At 43.5% G+C, this 17,620-nt stretch overlaps 2 protein-coding genes across 9 annotated transcripts in view; one reads left to right on the top strand and one right to left on the bottom strand.

Moving 5' to 3' along the window:
- ICA1L (islet cell autoantigen 1 like) overlaps positions 1-17,620 on the top strand; it is a 106,781-nt gene that overhangs the window by 72,106 nt on the left and 17,055 nt on the right. For 2 of the 4 annotated variants that reach the window (XM_068245121.1, XM_068245120.1), the window contains one exon: positions 17,358-17,519. The exons of 1 other annotated variant lie outside the window; for it this stretch is intronic. In XM_068245121.1, coding sequence (XP_068101222.1) covers positions 17,358-17,451 — 94 coding nt within the window. In that variant the 3' untranslated portion in view covers positions 17,452-17,519. Of the gene's footprint in view, positions 1-17,357; positions 17,522-17,620 lie in introns of those variants that run through there. One more of the 4 variants, XM_068245125.1, reaches the window with a different exon arrangement.
- Positions 1,892-17,620, bottom strand: part of FAM117B (family with sequence similarity 117 member B) — a 109,429-nt gene continuing 93,700 nt past the window's right edge. For 3 of the 5 annotated variants that reach the window (XM_068245119.1, XM_068245115.1, XM_068245117.1), the window contains 2 exons: positions 12,413-12,551; positions 1,892-8,285 (listed from right to left, as the gene is read on the bottom strand). In XM_068245119.1, the coding sequence (XP_068101220.1) occupies positions 7,958-8,285; positions 12,413-12,551 (467 nt within the window). In that variant the 3' untranslated portion in view covers positions 1,892-7,957. The remainder of the gene's footprint in view (positions 8,286-12,412; positions 12,552-17,620) is intronic. The other 2 variants (XM_068245116.1, XM_068245118.1) reach the window with 1 other exon arrangement.

Here is a 17,620-nt window from a genome sequence, read left to right as displayed (position 1 = left end):
GTTTGATGTGCCAAATATACATGATTTTATACAGGAATCTGGAGAATTTTATCTGCAACTGAATCAATTGGTAACGTTTATGCAATGGAGGACGATGAGTGTTCCGCAAAATTTAATTCAGCCCTCTGTCTGGAGAAATGTGCTGAAAAGTTATACATACAATAAAATATAAACATATCCCAACTTACCACTGCTGAAACCAAAACAGAAAGAATATTCCTGAATTCCCACTTTATCTGGACTTGTTGATCATAAGCAAAAAATTAATTCTAACACTGGACACCATAAGCCTTTGTCAATCTATTTCCATCTCTGGCCAACTGTTTCTATAGAAACAACTTCCTTTGACGGAAGTTATAGGATGGTCAAATATAAACTTTCTATTCAAGCTGAGAAGTCAATAAGAGGTATGTAACTAGCTAGTATTCGATACTAACCCAATGTGGCAGACATTCCATTAATCCTGGACCGGAAATAGAGTACTGACCATTTTATCAACTTACATCACTCATTGTCATCAGATTTTAGCAAAAATCTGATCAGGTATTCATCAAACTGCAACACCCACTAGCTTTGTATCAATTTTTGATGAATAAAACTATAAGGTTGCCTTTCTGATTAAGATTCCTCTGTACCCAATCATAGTTTTTAGGAATAATTTGCCCATCTCTCCAAAATTAATCAATACTTTCACAAAAAAAAATATCATGGTTGGTTCAGAAGATCTCTATGCAGCGGACCTGGTCAGATCGATCAAGGAAGGACAACCAGTGAACCGATGACGAGGTCAAGGGCACCCAGGGCTCATACATGCATGTGAGGTATAAAGCGCAGCTATTCCCATCCCAAGAGCTGTAATAGCACACATTGCCTGAAAACTCAAAGAGAACCTGAAGTAAGAGGTATATGGAGGTTGCCATATTTATTTCCTTTTAAACAGTACCAGTTGCCTGGCAGTCCAGCTGATCACTTTGGCTGCAGTAATTTCTGATAATCACACCAGAAACAAGTATGCAGCTAATCTTGTCAGAAACATTTGTACTGTATTTTATAAAAGGAAATAAATATGGCAGCTTCCAGATCCCTGTCACTTCAGGTTTCCCTTAATACTGGTCATGACAGAGCACCAAGTGCATCACAGCTTGCTGCAGCAGACTAGTCAGAGTACCTATGCTAAGCCCCTTTCCATCGCTAATAGTGCCTACAATGGGCATCACAGCAGGACTATGAAAGAAGGGGGAGGTTAGTCTGATCAATCGTTCTTTTAGTTCATGAAGATTGCCATGTGCATTGTCTATCTGTGGAATAATGACACAAGACACCTGTGTAGACCATCATGCCTCATCTGGACAGAGCTATTTTGGCAGCACAAGGGGGACCTACACAGTAGCATGGTGTTTGAGCGCCCGTTTCCACTATCGCGAATACGCATGCGTTGTCCGCATGCGGATTCGCACAGCCAATACAAATGGATGGGCCTGTTTCCACTTGTCAGTTTTGCTGTGCAGGATTTTTCTGCACGGCAGAGCCCTCAGAATTCGCCTGCGTGTGGAATGCAGGCGAATCGCACACAATGTATTTAATAGGGAAATCGCAAGCGTTTTCCCCATGCGTTTTTTGCCGCGAATTCGCATAGGTACCAATGTAAATTCACACAGGCAGTGACATGGTTAAAATCGCATATACCTCACCTATGCGAATACGCGGCAAAAAACGCATGCGGAATCGCATCCGCATGCGATTTCATCAGCGGTGGAATCCAGGCGATTCCGCACCGCAGTAGTGGAAACGAGCCCTGATGTTTGTATGATCACTGTGTACAACATTTGCTCTGCAAGGATGCCTCTTGCATAGACTTTGAGATATATACAAAAACAAACTGCACAACGGATAGGTTTCCAATTCAAGTTTTATTTCTTAACAAGTCTGATATTAACATTTCACCATGTTTGATACATAGTGACCTACACGCATATTATTCCTCCGTGCTTGGGCTACAGTGTAAAAAGAGTCTCACTACCATTAAATAAAGGCTGGTGCACTATTCACTTATAACTGAAATGATAGTTATTGCTATAGAAAATAAATCATTTCAATGGAGATTTTTTTTTGGGGGGGGAGGAACCACCTTCAGATTAGATAGAAGTAAATGTAGTGTACAGTAGCGGCAGAAGTTTACAGTCGCTTCCTCTGAGAGGGGGTCAGAGAAAACAAAAACGGTCAATGCCATAATTGAATGTAAGCAGCATAAGCCTATCACAGGCCTGGGTCAGTAACACAGGCCAACAGCACCCTGCAAATTAGGCACAGGAGTTGTTGAGGAACTTTGTAGCAATAACAAACTTTGGGATTACTTTGATAATTCAGCTGATTTGCACATATAAGCAAGACAATTACAAGACCTGGCAATTTCCAGAATAATAAGGGGTACACATATAGTCTTAATGCTTTGCCTTTTACAACATAATAATAAGGGTATAAATATTTCAGTATCATTTTCAGATAAGATGTACAGGCCTAGCTTTCCATATTACGGATTGAACATTTGTAGTCACTTACAAGGTGGACAAGGAGAAAGTATGCATTGCCGGCTCCCTCAGCACATTGGAGTTCTCATTAGCTACATACTACATCAGTAACCAGTCGGCTTCCAGAGTCGGCATCAGTAAGATGATGCAGGAGTGTGCTTCCTTTAAATCATAATGCACAGGCAGCGGACACTCAATATGTCTGAGGCATATGGCTAACACATGAAACAGATGAAGCATGTTATGACAGAAAAAAACAATGATGTCAATACGCATACAGCTTTGGGGGTACATGGTACTTTGATATACATCAACAGTCATAATAGAACAGACATCAGTCTGCTGGGGACTTGTGTTTAAATAACTTCAGCCTTGTACGCACACCAGGAAAAACTCAGCTGAGCTAGTCATTCTGAGGTCTCCGCTTAGAATCCAGCATGTATACAGGCATCCTACAACGATCAATTAACAGTGACATTTTATTTCCCTACAGAGCAAAACACCACCCTCCTCCCCTCTCAACAGGGCAGTACACCCCAACAATCCAGTAACAATAGTTAAAGGAAACCCGAAGTGAAAATAAACTGATGAGATAAACAATTGTATCTATCCTCCTACTACTACAAAAAAAAATGATTTCTTTAGAATCCCAGCCTTATTTTGTGTATCAGCTAAAAAAGTAGGTTTAAGGTTACATTGTCTCAACAGAATGGTAAAGTTTTTCACAGTCTGAAAGAGTTCTAAAACAAAATAAATGAACTATTGACCTTTTATTTTAATATCTACTCAGAAGCTATTCTCTTCCAGGAAAGAGTTTTATGGCTGTAATTCCTAGCCAGTGAGGATTACGCTATACTCCAATTACGTCCGACTGGAGGGAAACGGTCACTTGCATACTTGATGTTTAACACTTTCAGGCAGAAAAGAATACAGCATAGTTATTTGTATGCTTGGCACTGTACATACACTGTCTATCTCATCATGTCACCTTGAGTACACTTTAAGGGCGACATTTATTTTTAACCATTTGAGGCTTGAGATTGTTGTACTGCTCAGACAGCTGATAAGGTCACCATGGTGAGTGAGAGTTCCCCAGGAAAAGTGTGCAGCAATGACACATTCGCTTTTTCTTAGCTGAGCTGCTGATTACAATATGTTCTTCACTTCACCCAACTGAAACATGGCAGCAGCTTATGGCAGCAAAAAACAAATGGTTCTAAACCCCCATTGTTCCAATTACAATACAATGGCAATGCAGCAGCAACATTTAATGTCATGTAACAGGTATATTTGCTAACTAGAGTCTGATTTTCTTGGCCATGTTCATATATTTACATTTTGCTGTTCCTGATGGGGGCTTTAAAGAGAGCTTTAGTTTCCTAAATCTATATCCCGGAAGTTTGGTCCCCATGGCTGGCAAACAGCTGAATTCGGTATAAATATCACAGTCACGTAAAACATCTTCAACTTTCCCAACACATTTTTTACACACATGTAGAAATAAAAACACCATCTTTCCACTAGGATTACATTAATTTGTCTAATACTCAGGGCTCACAGTATTCAGAATACCAACTGGTTTAGGTGTGCTTCCCATGACACGCAGTTTGCTGTTTCATGTTTTAATAGCAGCCTCTGCATCATATAAAATACAAATTCAGCAATACATACAGAGGTTGTGGTACAATGGCACAGTCTGCAGCTAGAGTGGAATGAACCATCCGCGTTCTCTGCAAGAGGCCATTTACTAGGTGCATCATTCAGCCGAATCCATGAACTGCCCAGTCTCTACACTCTGATTGACATAACGTACAAAAAAAAAAAATGCTTTGGTGTATCTGTGGCACCTGCAGAAATGAAAACTGCATCAGTGAATATTCAGCAATGCCTCATAACCCAGCTTGAATATTACAGATAAGGAGGCAGAAAGTCCTCAGCTTTTTAAGAGCAGACAGTTGTATATAGAGAGCACAGGTCTGCCTATAAACGTACCAGTGACAGCACAGAGTCCAGCACTGTGCAGCTTTTGTTTACAATCTTCCACAAAAGTAACAAGTACACTCTGATAAAAGCAAAGGTCAATCTGTCTGTTTTAAATAACGTTTAGCTCTGTTCTTGACAAAAAATAAATAAAATAGAAATAAAATGAAACTGGGAAGGAGGCAAGGGACTGGAAATGAGAATATATTAATTTAACAAGAGAATCGATGAAATAGAAACAGGCCCAAACACTACATGTTCATCCCCAAACAGCCTACAGATCCTGCAAATGGGGGCAGATCATAAATCACAATTTACTGATCCTTGACCCTCCTTTCAAACTTTCTCGCTGGTCACTCTACTTTTTTTACACCACAACAGACTATTAAGGGAGTAGAAAATAACTGGCTGCTGACCATCTGTAGAAGGGGTGCAGCAATAAGGGATTGCATAACACACTTCTAAAACCTCACTGCACAGACTTGCAGCTATACTGAAATGTTCGTTACATTATGCACTGCCAGTCTAAAAATAGGAAGAGAGTGCGTTCAATCCTGCAGTCCTAGATAACTTACCTTGCAGATTAAACTACTTTGCCTGAACTGCAAACCAAATCCCAAAGGTGAGAGGGATATGGAGGCTGACATGTTTGTTTCCTGTTAAATAATGCACATTGCCTGGCTGTCCCGCTGATCCTCTGCTTCTAATACTTTAAGCCATACAGCCTGAACAAGCATTCAGCTCAGGTGTCTGAAAATTCTGCCACAATTAGCTGCATGCTTGTTTAAGGACTGTCAGGCAACAGGTATATTTTAAAAGGAGATAAATATGGCAACTTCCATAGGGCTCACACCTCATGTTCCTTTGAAAGAGGAACTGTAGTGAAAATAATTGAATGAATAAAATATTTTTTTTTTTACAATATTCATTTATAAACCATTTAATCAGTGTTTGCCCATAGTAAAATATTTTCACACCCCGATTTACATTCTGAAATGTATCACAGATAGTGACATCTGTACTGCCTGGCAAGTGCAGCTCCGCGAAATGTTCGCTTAGTGAGAATTTCTAAGCCAGTACAAAATATACCTGGTCTCCCAGAATGCTCTGGGAGAATTCCGCAAAGCTAATCATCACTGGGAGAGCGGGGTTACAAACCAATATACAGCAATACAAAAAATTAGAGACATGCTCACATAACGAGTTGGTCCACCTTTAGCTCTGATCACAGACGATATTCTTGGCACCGACTCAAGATGCTGATACCTTTGCTGAGGAATGTTGGCCCATGCTGACATAATGGCAGCTCAAAGGCCTCATTCACATTAGGCAACACGTATGGCCGTGTGTTTGGGACGCAAGCACACCCCATTCGCGTTGCGCTGCTGATCTCATTCATTACAGTGAATGGGACCAGCAATGTGCTTTGCCAAAAATGCATGCAGGAGTGCGATTGCGCATCGCACTGCTGCGCGCGCTGTGCGCATAGGCTAAACGTCATAAGTACTCTGTGCACTTCTGTTGCTGCAGACTATGCATGCTGCTCGCCTTTCACATCTCATTCACCAGCCTTTCTCAATCGTGTACGAGTGAAAATCGCCGCCGGGAGACTTGGTGCAGCATACAGCCGATATACGGCTTAGCCTGCTGCTGCACAAGTCCCGGCAGCGTTAATTACTATTCCCCCTCCAGGTCCACGTGGATGGCGAGGAATGATGTAATTCGGCTTCCAGCTATTGCTGGCGACCGAATTACAGTGTTTTTAAAGTAACTTCAGCTCAGTCTTCTGACGGCGCTGAAGTTACTGACTGCGCCGCTATAGCCGTAATTCCTATTGCGATCTATGGTGGCGCCGGCTGCTCCCAAATCTCCTGCACAGGAATAGATGTGATGGTTTCTCAATCAAAATAGTCCTTATCGCTTGAAGTTTTTTTTCTCAACTGCCACTCTCTGAAACCCGAGAAAATCCTAAATGGTTGTCGTTTCAAAGATGCTAGCACCAGCTCTTCTTGCACCGACGATCATCCCTTGTTTAAAGTCACCTAAAATCTTTCGTCTTACCTGTTTTGACATTAACTTCTGACAACTACATCATTCGAAGCTGAGCGTTCCTTAGATGAGCAACTGTGTTATTACGTCACTGTGTCAACATTGGACTGGTTTACTTTCAAATAAGGGGTCTTATTTTTGGCCCCTTCATGTATATAGATATAGAAAGTGTATCTGATGCCGAAAGCAGTAAAATTACCATAAAAGTGGGTATCCTGAATAATTAACTGCATTCTAATATATTTCACTACAGTGCCTCTTTAAAGTGTACCTGAGACAAAGGAAAAAAGTTTTATACATACCTGGGGGCCTCCTCCAGCCCCCTTCAGCTTATTTGCTCCCTCGACGCGTTCCTCTGCCTGCAGCCTCCGCAATCCGGCACGGTAATTCAGCAAGTTGGGGCCAGTGTGGCCAAGCACGCTCCCCCGTCTTGCTCACGAGGCAGGGAGCATTCTGCGCCTTTGCAGTAGTACTACTCAAGCGCAGAACTCTCCCAGTGACAGGAGCGTGATGGGGAAGCGTCCAGCTGGGCCAAGCATGCGCAGTAAACCTCTCGTGGTTACTGGCCCAGATTGCGGTTACAGGCAGCGGAGAAGGATGGCGAGGGACTAACCAGGGGGTTGAAGGAAGTCCCAGGCATGTATAAAACTTTTTTTTTTTTGATTGTCTCAGGTTCCCTTTAAGCACTTCTAATCTATCAATAACTCAACCACTCTGCCTACACAGCTACCCACCACTAGATTATTTCCGTTAGTAAGGATTTACACCTCATCCAGCGCAGTGCTAAAGTGCCCAAAAATTGCTAGTAGACTAAGATAGTGCAATATCAAGAAAAAAAAAAAACCCTTTTAAGAACAGTGATGATAGGAAGCCAGCATCATAAGCACAGTAAGTAATGGCCTCCATTTTTATGGAGCTTACACATAGCCTCAGTGCTGCCTGCAAAGCATTATGCTGTTTCTGAGACATGTATGCCCTTACTGCAGACACAAAGCCAATGTAACACTCCACCATATGTGGCATCTATAAGACATGCACTTTCAAAGTAATCTAAAATTAAAATACTACAGCAAATTGGCTATATTATGGGAACACTGGTAGCATATCCCTACCAGTTAACCATTCAGGTATTCTTACATTATGGCAGTTACAGTGACAGCGATAGTTGTATATGGGAAAAAGTGTGAACAGACTGAGCTAACAACTGAAGCCCTTTCCAGTATCAGACAGGGAGCAGATTACTTTATATCATACCAACAATGGTAAGGCATGCTGTCCATTCACCTTGAGAAAATATGGTCAGCAGTGAAATCAGCTTATGACATTACTGCATCATTCTAGAGTCATTCAACACAATAGTGCAGTCCTTAAGTAAAAACAAAGTCACTCCACATTCATATTTAGTCCTCTTCCTCGTCAATCTGGCCTGTAGGATGCAACAGAGACATTGGTGACAGAATTGGTGACATAAGCGTATTAGTACCGCGAGAATTACGCTCCTGTTCTATGTTGGATGATATTGAGGCCATGCTAAAATTCTGAACTAATGAAGGGATACCCGAAGGCACAGTCAAAGTGTGGTTGGTGGCTCTGAAGGTAATTTCCTGATTGGGCAGAAGAGGCTTCAGAATGCTGACAAGGCAGAAGGCAGACCCACTCTTTGGAATAAAGTTCACTTTGTTCTTGTCTGGACAATAGAAAGGTGGGATTTCTTGCAGAGGCTTTGGCCTAGGGTAGAAAATGAAAGCATTAGCAAAAAAAAGTCCAGCGGGCAGTTCTATACAAATGTAAATTCATGTAAAAACATGTTACATCATGGTACAGTAGGCAGTTCCCAGCTCAAAGCAAATCTTAAATCATTTATAAAACTTCTGTATTGTCAGATGAGATTAAGCCTCTGGATGCTCCACAGGCATCCTGCTAGACCGCTGCCAGCCAGGACCCTCTTCTTCACCAGGGCTGTGGAGTCAGTACAAAAATTAGACTCCTCAGTTTATGAAGCCAACGACTTCAGGTACCTAAAATTGCTCTGACTCCTCGACTGACTCCTTAGTCTAATTTTTACAAAGGTTATGGTTTGGTTCAAAAATCATCCAACTTCTCAGTTTATTGAAACCACTGACTCAGACTCCAGGTACCCAAAATTGCTCCAACTCAGAACTTTTTTTTTTAACTTCAGTTACCCTTTAAAGGGAACCTGAAGTGAAAATAAACTTATGATACAATGAATTGTGTGTGTAGTACAGCAAAGAAATTGAACATTAGTAGCACATATATGAGTCTCATATTGTTTACAGTACAGAAAGAGTTAACATATTTCACTTGTTATCTATGCAACAGAGCCTCTCTGAGCTTTCCAATCAAACTTGGTCAGCTGCAGTGCTATTTTATGAAGCACTTCTACATCAAAGAAACAGTGAAAGAGAACTTCAGGTAAGATTCTACTGCAGGGAAGTTCAAAGGGCCATTGGCTCTGCTCTGTTTCATAGATAATCATACAGAGTGCAGTTTGTAAACTGCAAATATTAGAGAATGATGCAGTGTTAAAAAAAAAAAAATGATATGTAACTGAAAACGAAAATGAGACTTCTTTTGCTACAAATGTTTTATTTCTTAGCCTTACTACACATACAATTCGTTAGATCATCATTTTTTTCACTTCATTGTCACTTTAATATAAGAGGCAGATCTTTTCATCCTGATATTTGGGGGATACTCTAAAGCACAGATGGAAGAGAATCATGTTTCCATGGTTCAATAAATACAGAAGCATTTGTGAAAGTCTTTAGTGCCTTCACAACCTCAGTTTTTGCAAACATCTGGGACAGAATCGACTCAGAAAGAGATGCCTCCAGTGCGCTGGATTATGTTTTATAAAGTGGGATTTTTGATGAAGACTGCTAAGGGGAAGTTTTTTTTTTTTAATCAGTTAATCAGAGAAAGAGGACAGTGTGTGGGGACAAGCTGGCAGGGAATGGACTGAGTGCAGGGAGAGTCAGGCAGGGAATGGACTGAGTGCAGGGAGAGGCAGGCAGGGAATGGACTGAGTGCAGGGAGAGGCAGGCAGGAAATGGACTGAGTGCAGGGAGAGGCAGGCAGGAAATGGACTGAGTGCAGGGAGAGGCAGGCAGGAAATGGACTGAGTGCAGGGAGAGGCAGGCAGGGAATGGACTGAGTGCAGGGAGAGGCAGGCAGGGAATGGACTGAGTGCAGGGAGAGGCAGGCAGGGAATGGACTGAGTGCAGGGAGAGGCAGGCAGGGAATGGACTGAGTGCAGGGAGAGGCAGGCAGGGAATGGACTGAGTACAGGGAGAAGCAGGCAGGGAATGGACTGAGTGCAGGGAATGGACTGAGTGCAGGGAGAGGCAGGCAGGAAATGGACTGAGTGCAGGAAGAGGCAGGCAGGGAATGGAATGAGTGCAGGGAGAGGCAGGCAGGGAATGGAATGAGTGCAGGGAGAGGCAGGCAGGGAATGGAATGAGTGCAGGGAGAGGCAGGCAGGGAATGGAATGAGTGCAGGGAGAGGCAGGCAGGGAATGGAATGAGTGCAGGGAGAGGCAGGCAGGGAATGGAATGAGTGCAGGGAGAGGCAGGCAGGGAATGGAATGAGTGCAGGGAGAGGCAGGCAGGGAATGGAATGAGTGCAGGGAGAGGCAGGCAGGGAATGGAATGAGTGCAGGGAGAGGCAGGCAGGGAATGGAATGAGTGCAGGGAGAGGCAGGCAGGGAATGGAATGAGTGCAGGGAGAGACAGGCAGGGAATGGAATGAGTGCAGGGAGAGGCAGGCAGGGAATGGAATGAGTGCAGGGAGAGGCAGGCAGGGAATGAGTGCAGGGAGAGGCAGGCAGGGAATGGAATGAGTGCAGGGAGAGGCAGGTAGGGAATGGATTGAGTGCAGGGAGAGGCAGGCAGGGAATGAGTGCAGGGAGAGGCAGGCAGGGAATGGAATGAGTGCAGGGGGAGGCAGGCAGGGAATGGACTGAATGCAGGGAGAGGCAGGCAGGGAATGGACTGAATGCAGGGAGAGGCAGGCAGGGAATGGACTGAGTGCAGAGAGAAGTGGGAATGGACATTTTTATCAGTTGGTCCATCAAAATGTTGCCATTGCTAGCCTTTAGCAATGGCAACATTTTGATGCCGAAATCTGAATGAAACTGAGTGGCTTAAAGCAGTGGAATTGTCCCCATTACCCAAATAATTTCTGAACAAGGATTTCTTGCTCTATTTGCTATATCAGTGGTCTGTTGCACTGTGGATGACATTATGAACTTTTTGTCACCAAATACATTACAGTAAACTTGTAAGGAAAAAAAAGTTTCCCCCGGGGGTTCTTATCTCGGGAGGGGGAAGCATCTGGATCCCAAAGAGGCTTCCCATGTTGTCTTTCGCAGACCTCTTCCACACTGCTTGAACACAGAAAAGGTGTGCGCCTCGCGCAGTAGCAGCTAGCCGATTGGAAATAGAGTCTGATCGAGTCTACTCTACTGGACTCGATCAGAAATGCACCTTTATTTCCAAATAAAATATTGTCACTATACATTATAGTTGGGATATAATTTTAAAGTTGCAATAACCAGAACAAATGGGCAAATAAAATGTGTGGATTTTAATTACGGTAGCATATGGTATTTTAAAACTATAATTGCCGAAAACTGAGAAATAATGATTTTTTTCCTTTTCTTAATTATTCCCGTTAAAATGCATTTAGAATAAAATAATTCTTAACATAATGTACCACCCAAAGAAAGCATAATTGGTGGTGGAAAAAACAAGGTATAGATCATTTCTTTGTGATAAGTAGTGATAAAGTTATTGGGAAATAAAAGGGAGGAGCGCTGAAATGGGAAAATTTCTCTCGTCCATAAGGTGAAAAATACCCGCGGGCTGAAATGATTAAACAATACCAGTTGCCTGGCATCCTGGTGATCTCTTTGGCTGCTGTATTGTCTCAATCATACACCCAAATCAAGCATGTGGTTAATTCCGTCAGAAACATCTGATCTGCATATGCTTGTTCGGGGTCTATGGCTAAAAGTATTAGAGGCAGAGGAGCAGTAGTACAACCAGGCAATATGTATTGTTTAATAGCTATGTCAGAATTCATATCCCTCTCAGTTCAGGTGTCCTTTAAGGGGGAGAAGGGGTTTGGCTGAATCTTCATATGCAGTGGCTGGTGCAGGGCCTCTATAGCTTAGGTTATAGGTTATAGAAAAGTGATTATATTTGGCACAAGGACAAACACACATGCTTTTCTTTTTTTTTTTTTTGCTAGGCATGTTTGAGGCATCCAGTGTTCAATATTGACTTCTAATAACTACTGAACAGCAGTAGATTATGTGCTGTAGGTTTTCCTAGCACTAGGGGACCAGGTTTGATCTTATAGTAATATTTTGTTCCAAGGGATCCTACACTATGGCCTCAGTTCACTAAGATTTATCAAACACTTTATCAAACGTCTGATAATTTACCTCATGAGTAAAATCTCATTTTGAATTTTATCGATAAAACATTTGAAAAAATCTATAACACCTTAGTGAATTCAAAATTAGATTTTACTCATGAGGTAAATTATCAAAAGTTTGATAAAGTGTTTGATAAGGCTTAGTGAATTGAGGCCTATGTGATATATAAAATGTGTAGAACAAAGAAAAAAAAAATAAGGTTCACAGCAATGAATCACGTTTCAATTTTCAATCTCAGAGCACACTGGGGAGATATAACGTAGATACACCTCGGGATCCTTTTGTGCCTGGTTTCATTAATCTTCCCTGCTGTTAATTAGTGCAAACATTCAGTTTATGAGACAGAAGTTATTCTCTTTTCTCTCCTGGAAGAAGCAAAGTAATTATACTTACAAGCCCTCGTCAAACACTTTTACCCTCTCGCAGCCCTCCGGCGGCTCTCTTTTGAACATGTAGCTGTTATTTGGCTTTGGAGATGTAGCGTATTTGGGTAGAGGAGAATGGTTTCCATTTTCTGCAGAAAGGAAAGATACTGTAGGTACAAAGAGTAAGAAAGCATGAAATAATAAACTGTATGCAGCAGTAATTACATAACATTTCAAACAGTATGGACATTTTATGATTGGATAAACACAATACCATGAAGGCCAACATTTGTAATACTATGAAAAGATTGTGTAGATAAGCTCTTATACTACATAACATTGGCAAAGTGTGGCGGCTATTCTAAATTGGATGCGTTTACCAGGCTCAAGTAAATTCTCTCCGAGTGAGCAGTAGAGGGAGAGTGCCAATACACTGACAACATCAAGCAGTACTAAACTGGTGGGGAAATGGCTGGACTGTGAGACCTCCTTCACACGAGAGGCTGAACCTCGCACTTGTCAGGCAGTCCAGCCTCCCAGCTGCTGGTTAGAAGCTCCATTCAAGCTCAACAATCAAAATGCAGCCAAATGGCAGAGTTTGTGAAGCCACATGTTATTACTTGACACGCAGTGGTGTTACCCAGCGACAGAAAACCATGTCTAAGTGTCGACAAGAAAACAGTTCACTGTGCAGCACATCCTATAGCAAAATATCTGTGAGCTAAGGCTAGGTTCACACTGGCAGTGATACCAAATGACCTATGTAATGGCAAACACCGTCGAGCACTGTCACTGGACGTGTGCTCCGCTATTGTAAAGAAAAAAAACCAGTCCAACAGGTAATGGTAGAAAATAATCCAGGACGTGCACCTTCCATCCAAACGCAGTGTTCTCCCCAGAGCCTTTCAAGTGGGCGGGCCACCCACTTGAGATTGTCCCCCCACCCGGCTGCCATTTGCCCTGGTCTGCGGCAGAATTACTTTCCTCTTGATTTATTACAGCGAGCAGCGGCTGTGTCTGTGTAGCCGGCCTCTGTCACCGCCCTCCTCCCCAGCTCCTGTCAATAGTGTGGAGGGGCGGGAAAAGCTCGTTACAAGCAGGGGGATGAGAGGAGATGAAGTTTGGAGAATGGAGAGAGGACGCGCTGCTCGTTCAGAGGAATGTCTGTCTGTTCTCCGGTGAAGAAGTACGCAAGGAGCTGAAGTTTGCTTTGTTCTTTCAGGCATGTTTGTCTTTCCTCCCTCGCAATTAAGTGCCTGTAAGAAAAATTAACTATCCCTGCTGTCTGGCCGCTGTGTATCTAGCTGAATGTGCTGCACTCCTCTCCTGTTTGGATCCCAGGTCAGGTACACAGCAAGGCCAGCTATCCCACAAGGCAAAACAGGCAGTTGCTTGCTAGAAGTCCCTCTGCTAAATTAATGGGCATGGAGAGCATGTGTCCTTTGCCTGATAATGAATTAGAAGCTGTTAGACACAATGGCAGCTACAGAAGTGTTCATCTTCTGTGTCTTTGTGCTGTACTCTTGCACTAACTACACTGTGCAGTACAAAGCTCGGGAAGCTGTGATAAAGAAGATGCAGCTGCTATGAAGAAAGTTTGCCCTCCCCCATGTTCATCATGTTGCCTGCATCACCCCTAACAGTCCTCTCCACACACTTCTGTCTGCTATGGGGCTGTTCGGCAAGTCTTCCTGTGTGTCACTGCAATGACACCCAAGATAACATTCAAGTCATATGTTTATGGCCCCCTGGACAGCAGTGTGCACACTATGCAGTCCTCAACAGGTAAACAAGCAAGGTCTTCAAATTCACCTGACTGAGAATGCGCCTCCCCAACAGCATCACTATGTTTGAGACCCCCACCGTTCCTCTATTAGTAGCAGCCAGTGTTAACCCCTTTTCTCCCACCAGGGTGATTCCAACCCCCAGCAGTACCCAGCATGAACACACACACTTACACCATCCAGTAGCATCCGGTGTGACCTCTCACTGATTAGCACCCACCGTGACCTTGCCCACCCAGCTACTTTTTCATACCACCCAGCTGGAAAAAAATCACTTCCTCTGTGATTGGAGCTGGTTGCTATGGTAGCCAAGAGGGCGGGGAAATTATAACCCGCCCTCATAGACAATGACAGACAAGGATCTGTCAATATTGCTGACTGAATAGCAGCAATACCTGTGCTGCGCTGGGTCTTCCCATCGCCAGTGCCAACTGCGAGGCACCTGAGCACTTTTAATGATGCACTGCCACCTCCGCTACCATAGCAACCCGCTCCAATCGAGGAATTGACGTCCCATAAGGGGCGGGGCTTAGGCTCCGTATATGCCGGGAGGTCACTTCCTTCTTTTGAATGGTACGCAGCGTGACCAAGCATCATTTGGACACGAAACGGCAGTCGCTCGTCATCCTAGTGCCCACCACCCACCTCCTGAACCAATGACCACAAGTCTACTGGACACGTTAGGTCTGGACACGACATTGATATTTATGGCTATGTGATTGTACACAACACCTTTGGACCGCAATGTACCACTGTCACTTTATGGTAATAAACCGTTTGGATGGAAGGTGCACATCCCGGATTCTTTTCTACCATTACAAATCATGTCTGAGCATGGGGGAAAATTCACCGCCTTCAGCCTCCCATTTTCAAATCATGTCTGAGCATGGGGGAAAATTCACCGCCTTCAGCCTCCCATATGAAAAAGCCTTATTTCCCATAACCAACTTAAAAGCAAATTTACTTGTACTGAGAAAAAGCAATACCCTCAAAGAGAATAAAACATTTAACAAACAATAGCATCAAGACAATATAAATTTGTACCTTTAATATTTTACATTCATATACAAGCATAATCCATGTAAAAGAGTTCTAAAACCAAACCAGTGTCAAACCTGACAGGCAGATTTATCAATATCAGTACAGTGAAAATTGGCAGCAAACCTTGCGCAGATTTGGAGTAAATGTTTAAATTAGGGATCTTAATTGGATGCTGCTCCACATCTGCACCTGTTTTGCACCAATCTTCCTTGTGCTGGTTTTCATAAATGTACTTATGACTGAACTCAGTGGATGGATAGGAAGCATGGTCACACCCATTAAGCCCAACCCTGCCTTTCTGATTTGAAATTAGCATCTTCGAGTACAGACAGCCCAAGGCATAACTTCATGGGGTGTGGTCAGCTCTTGTTTCCATCCAGATAACTATAAGCCAGTGTATGGTAATCTAGATTGCTGGGGTGTGGCTTTGGCTGCTTCTATGGTTAGAAGTGCTGACTGTGCTGTGATCTTTACAGTTTTGTTTTTCCAAATAAGCACTATAAAGTGGATGGTAAGACTGCATACAATATAACATTAAGCTTACTGACACTGAGCTTGGACACAGGAAGGTCTATTGTAGAAACTCTGGTACTGTTACTAGCGCAGAGGGAGCACTGGCCATTACCTCTTAGCGATGTGCGCATTACCATAGCGTGGTGCTAAGCGTTAACAGCTGGTGCTACCTCTGCGCTAATAACTAATAACAGTAAACTTTCCTTGCGCTCCCTGCATATGGCAACTTTACCGGAGATTATTGCATGAGGCCCCATGTCACAATGAAGAAGACATAAGACAAGAAGGGTGTGTAATCAGTTGCCTTTATTTTACAAATGCCAATTTGCTGGCTGTCATGCTGGTGTTTTGGTCACGAGTCATATCAATCACACACTTGAAACAAGCATGCAAAGACACACAATTATCTATCTATGTGCCTCTGAAGAAGCAGGGAGACCTGCGAAACGGCTGTTAGGCCGACCCTTTCACTGCTTGTTTGTATGCTGTACCCACTGGATTAAAGGAAATTGGTTAACTGCAGCCGGTGCCAGATCTGCTTTCATTCTCTTTTCAAACACAATTATATGGGCTGGGCGGCTCAGGTAGCTGCCATCCAGGTCGCTCCTGAGGCCTGCTAGGGCCTACTTTCACTTTCTCTCCCAGCATGCAGTGAGGCGGGGAAGCGGCAGGGGACATAGCCAGGGAGAGAGATGCCCAATGGCAGCTCTGGAAAGCCTGCAGGGATGCCCTTAGTGGGGGTTTGAGCAGGGAATCACACTCCTCCCATTATCCTCCCTCCGATTTAGTGACAAATATTGTTGCCAATTGTAGGGGGGCTATAGCGAGGGGGGGGGGGGGGGCGGGCTGTCAGAGAGCGATGATGTGGGGGGGGGGGGGGGGGACACAGAGGCATGTCATGCAGCAGGGAACATGCCTCTGTGTCCCATCTGCACCCTGCCCCCCCCTCCCCCGCCTTGGGTTCTCTTTAAACCCAAAAGGAGAAAAGTTCTATTTTTGTTAGCATTTCATTTCAACCCAGGTAATTAGAAATTTGAAGTGTTGAGACCAATCGTATCAGGTTTTGCTCCACTCAAGTACTGCTGCCTGTTAGCCGAATCTACAAATTTAAAGTTATGCACACCTGCGTGATCTGTAAGGTCCCCAGATGCTGCGTGTCACCCCCTTCCTAGCTCCAGTGGAGATCAAGGAGATCTGTCCATTCTGCATGCTCTTTGGTATGAAAGAAGAAGCCGTCCTGAGTGTCCTGGGCATGTACAGATCCAAATTGTTCCCAAATGTGCATGCCCAGGATCCTCTCGCCCACTCTGCGCAGCCATTCAATAGCACAATGCAGGACCGAGTGCAGGGTATGCACCTTGCTCTGACCGGAACTAGTCAGAGCTGTGAACAGGCCTACAGGGGCAGCACGGAGAAAGGGCTGGGCACAATAAGGGGTGTCAACATTTCTGGTGACCCGCAGTGTCTAGGGACCAGAGATTATACAGGTATGCATAACTTCTAAGATTTGCCTATAAAAGTGGGTCCTGGCTCTCAGCCAGCAATGGATCGGGCCATGATGCATGCACTAATGGGTTCTGACTATTCCAATATAACAATTTAGGAGTGTAACTTCATGTTTCATATCTTTACCAGTATTTTAACGCTATCCAGAAAAATGGGGGGCATTTCCATTCTCTGGGAAATGCTGCCAAGGACCATTGTCATGGAATATGTGGCACAAATGTAAGAAGACAATCCTAATGCAACACAGTTAAGCTAGTTACTAGTCGAAGCATATTAAAGTGGAATAAAACTCTTGACAAAACATTCAATAAAAATGTGTTTTCCTACTTTTTATTACACATACAGTTACCATATTTGTTTTTGTGCACAAGTAATATTGTTTGTCTACAAAT

The sequence above is a fragment of the Hyperolius riggenbachi genome, chromosome 7, assembly GCF_040937935.1.
Source record: "Hyperolius riggenbachi isolate aHypRig1 chromosome 7, aHypRig1.pri, whole genome shotgun sequence".
Lineage (NCBI taxonomy): Eukaryota > Metazoa > Chordata > Amphibia > Anura > Hyperoliidae > Hyperolius > Hyperolius riggenbachi.
The sequence above is the reverse complement of the archived record's forward strand: the minus strand, read 5'-3'. Positions and strand labels throughout refer to the sequence as shown.